Source organism: Zingiber officinale, chromosome 11B, assembly GCF_018446385.1.
Source record: "Zingiber officinale cultivar Zhangliang chromosome 11B, Zo_v1.1, whole genome shotgun sequence".
NCBI classification, from domain to species: domain Eukaryota; kingdom Viridiplantae; phylum Streptophyta; class Magnoliopsida; order Zingiberales; family Zingiberaceae; genus Zingiber; species Zingiber officinale.
Window position 1 is genome coordinate 35,870,325 of NC_056007.1, and position 4,596 is coordinate 35,874,920.

Genomic DNA, 4,596 nt, shown 5'->3' on the forward strand with positions numbered 1-4,596 from the left:
TCGAGAACTTGGAATCACTTCAAAGCAAAATTAATATATTCATAAAAATCATTTTATTGTATTTATGCACACATACTTGAAGTCGATAGATTCTTTGACTAAATAATCATGGGATTTCTTTATATTTTTTACTCTATCTATTTAAAAATTCAGTACTATTAATTTACATTATCAAATTCAGATCCAAATAAATAAATACATTATAGAGATTTTAAGGAGTATATTAATTTTAGTTTGAAATGATTTAATAATCTCTTGGTCTATTGGCTAGTTTAGTCTAAAATTGATTGGACCTATATTATTCAAAAATTTAAAAATTGAATATTTTTTTGAATCAGGGAAGTGAACTTGTGATAAATTTATTTAAGTATTTTAAATTAAAAAATTTATTATTCTTGATTTTTAATTTATACTATCGAGAGTTGAGAACATAAATTGACTATATTAATTTTGGTTGACCATTAAAAAATTAAAAAGGAGGGTAAGATGCCCCTTTTTTTTCTTTCGTTGATTATTACAATGGTCTCACCAAGCAACCTCATGCCTACTGGATTATGAAAGTAGCATAAGAAAGAAAGAAAGAAAAAACAGAAAAGGAAAATACCTTGTAGAAGTTGCAAAATGTCAAGATTTGAAACCTAATCTTCTTTTCTTACGATGGCCACCGATTCCGATCCAACAACCCACGTCCATATAAAATCTTCATTAGGCCATTTTAGTTTCGTCTCAGCCTCTTCTTTTTCTTCTTCCAATTCTTCTTCCAATTGCTGCTTCTTCCCGTTCCATCTCTTCTTCCTCCTCTTTCTTTTTTTACTGTCGTCAGCAAAGTCGATTTGTGTTGTGGTTGTTATACGTCAGCGATGGCCGCGACAATACTTTCCTCTGCGCCGAAGCTTATCTATAATCCCGTCCTCCCCTCCTCTGAGCTGCTCGGCCACCCTTCCAGGCGATTCCTTCCTCACTTCTTCCGGCCCGGCCCGTTAGCCGTCCGATCCATCTACCTTCCTGAGTCATCCGTGGTCGCCCCCTTCTCCGGTTCCACCCGAGCTGACTGGCAGACCAGCTGCGCTATCCTCGCCAGCAAGGTCGCCGCTTCCTCCGCCCCCGGCGACAACGGCACCTCCAGCAGTGAGTCGTCGCAGAACCACTTGGGCAACGGCGCCGCCGCCCTCAAGCCCATCTCGTTGGAGAAGTTGTCGTCGTCGTCGACGACGACGACGACGACGACGCTGGACCTGGTTCCGGAGGCCAACCTGCTGCGTCCGCTCTCCATCTGCGACCTCTCCCCGCCGCCCAAGCACGGGTCGCAGCTCCGGGTGGCGTACCAGGGGGTGCCTGGCGCGTACAGCGAGGCGGCGGCGGGAAAGGCGTACCCCAACTGCGAGGCCATCCCCTGCGACCAGTTCGAGGTGGCCTTTCAGGCGGTGGAACTGTGGATCGCCGACCGCGCCGTCCTCCCCGTCGAGAATTCCCTCGGCGGCAGCATCCACCGCAATTACGACCTGCTCCTCCGCCACCGCCTCCACATCGTGGGGGAGGTCCAGCTCCCCGTCCACCACTGCCTCCTCGCCCTCCCCGGCGTGCGCAAGGAGCAGCTCAACCGTGTCATCAGCCACCCACAGGCGCTTGCGCAGTGCGAGCACACGCTGACGGCCATGGGCCTCAACGTGGCGCGCGAGGCCTTTGACGACACGGCCGCCGCCGCGGAGTTAGTGGCCAACCAGGGGCTGCGCGACACGGCGGCCATCGCGTCCGCGCGGGCGGCGGAGCTATACGGGATGCAGGTGGTGGCGGAAGGGATCCAAGATGACGAAGGGAACGTAACGCGGTTCCTGATGCTGGCCCGGGAGCCCATTATCCCCCGCACCGACCGTCCCTTCAAGACCTCCATCGTCTTCGCCCACGACCGCGAGGGCACCTCCGTGCTCTTCAAGGTTCTCTCCGCCTTCGCCTTCCGCGACATCAGCCTGACCAAGATCGAGAGCCGGCCGCATCGCCACCGCCCCCTCCGCCTCGTCGACGACGCCAACGTCGGCACCGCCAAGCACTTCGAGTACATGTTCTACGTGGACTTCGAGGCGTCCATGGCGGAGGCTCGGGCCCAGAATGCGCTGGCCGAGGTCCAAGAGTATACCTCCTTCCTCCGCGTGCTCGGTAGCTACCCCATGGACATGACGCCGTGGGCTGCTGGCGCCGGCGCCGCCTCCTCTGCGTCTTCAGATTGAGAAGACGGTGATGGAATCCAACGGCGGATATTGGTCAAAACCAAACCCCCATTGGCATTGTATTTGTTTGGCAGCAGATGGTCCTCCGTCACCAACTCTTCAGAGACTTTAATTGTTATTATTATAATCGTTGTATTACAACGATGTCCAACACCCTTGAAAAGTATCTATTATTATTATTATTATTATTATTATTATTATTATTATTATTATTATTATCTTTTAATTGGTAGAGTTGTCGGAGACTTAATCCGTGTCTATTATTATTATTATTATTATTATTATTATTATTATTATTATCTTTTAATTGGTAGAGTTGTCGGAGACTTAATCGGTGTCGAATATTTCATTTTGATTCTCAAGGAAATTTAACCGGGTCACTCTTCTCAACCAGGATTCCGTTTCAAAACCGACAATCTAATAGTGTAAAAAGTTTTGCACTTAATCTTAAAATTAAAAACTAGTTATTATTTAAAATTCTGAGTTAGTGATTACGATTCGAATAATTTTTTTAACAAGACTGTATCATTTTATTTAACGTTAAAAATGTAAATTAGATTAATTGACTCAAAGTTATTTAATATTGTGTATATGAATATTGGATTTTTTTTTAAGGATTTATAAAAAAATTTTAGGATGATATATATATATATGTCATTTATTATTGGTTCATGTATTTATGTAGATATGTCTTGAGTATTTCTTATAAATATCCTATGTATTTAACAATTCATATATAAAGAAAAAATGATGATACAAATTAATTTCTTCCGGTAAGTGTTATAGTTTTTATGCTCTTCATCTTTTAATAAAGTGGTATCAGAGCACACCATTTGTATTTAGAGATAAAACTTGAAGGAAAAATATCGAATGAAACCTCATTTGTTGTTCCATTTCTCACCAAGAAAAATTATGAAAATTGGTGCATAAGAATGAAGGCTTTGCTTGGAGCATATGAATGACGTTGATGAAAATGAGATATTCGCTAAGAAGAAGGACCAAAAGGCGCTCACCCTCATTCATCAAAGTTTGGATGAATAGATGTTCGCCCCTAGGGCGTAGCACAGACGGTGGACGTATGACATTTCTGGTGTAATGGCCAGGGGTCGATTTTCATGAACTGACGACTTGGGGTTTACTCCACCATGCGCCTGACGTTTGTGTACCTGCATGTACCTCCTTCAATATCCGTGAGCCGATACTAGGATGTCGTTAATGTAGCGGATCTACATTTGGATGAAAAGATGTTCGAGAAAGTTGCTACGGCAATTATTTCCAAGCAAGCATGGAAAACTCTTCAAGCTTCATTTAAAGGTGTTGATAACGTGAAGAAGGTACGTCTCCAAACATTGAGAGGAGAGTTTGAATCTCTACGCTTGAAGGATTTCGAATCCATTTCGAATGATTTCTCAAGAGTATTGGCTGTCACAAATCAATTGAAAAGATATTGAGATAACATGAAAGATGATCGAATTGTTAGGAAAAATTTAAGATCTTTGGATCCAAGATTTAACTATATCATCATTACTATCGAAGAGTCTAAAGATCTATACACCATGATTGTTGATGAACTTGCCGGATCTTTGCAAGCACACGAAGAAAGATTAATAAAATTGATTCAAGAATCGGTTGAACAAGTTTTGAAAGTAAAGCTATCATTGAAGGACAAAACCCAAGGCACATCCTAAAGAGGTCGCGGACGTGGAGGATCTCGAGGATAGGGCCAAGGTCGAGGTCGTCGTCATGGAAGAGGTAGACGAGTGACAAAACACCTCATATAATAATGAGACGAGTCAAAACTCCAATCAAAGAAGAAATCATGGAAGAGGTAGAAGTCGTGGAGGTCATCAAACGAGGTATGATAAATCTGAAGTTGAGTGTTTTACTTATCATCGTCTTGGCCACTATTCTTGGGAGTGTAGAAATAACATGGAGGAGACAAACAATTTTGCGGAGAGCAATGATGCAAAAGAAGATTCGGGCTCTACTTTGATTCTAGCTTGCAAAAATGATCAAGACGAGGATGAGAGTACATGGTATCTTGATTCCGGTGCAAGTAGCCACATTTACGGAAGGAGAAATTTGTTCATGGAACTTGATGAATCAACCGATGGAGATATAACTTTTGGCAACTCTTCGAAAGTTCAAGTGAAAGAAAAAGGTACGATTTTGATTCGTTCAAAAGATGGGAGTCATCAATTAATTTCTAATGTGTTTTATGTGTCGATCATGAAAAGTAACATTTTGAGTTTGGGCCAAATATTGGAAAAGAATTATGATATTCACTTAAAAGATAAATACTTGGCGTTGAAAGATGAAAGTGGAAGATTGGTTGCTAAGGTGCCCATGACAAATAACTGAATGTTTTTTC

General features: G+C 42.9%; 1 protein-coding gene across 1 annotated transcript; it reads left to right on the forward strand.

Moving 5' to 3' along the window:
- The first annotated feature begins 729 nt into the window (after positions 1–729).
- LOC122035163 (arogenate dehydratase/prephenate dehydratase 6, chloroplastic-like) lies at positions 730–2,437 on the forward strand. The gene has a single exon (XM_042594560.1). The coding sequence runs from the start codon at positions 861–863 to the stop codon at positions 2,223–2,225; it is 1,365 nt and encodes a 454-aa protein (XP_042450494.1). The 5' UTR covers positions 730–860; the 3' UTR covers positions 2,226–2,437.
- The last annotated feature ends 2,159 nt before the right edge of the window (positions 2,438–4,596 follow it).

Bases quoted from the DNA above. Each gene is read 5' to 3' on its own strand.
- LOC122035163 (XM_042594560.1), top strand. From the start codon at position 861: ATGGCCGCGACAATACTTTCCTCTGCGCCGAAGCTTATCTATAATCCC.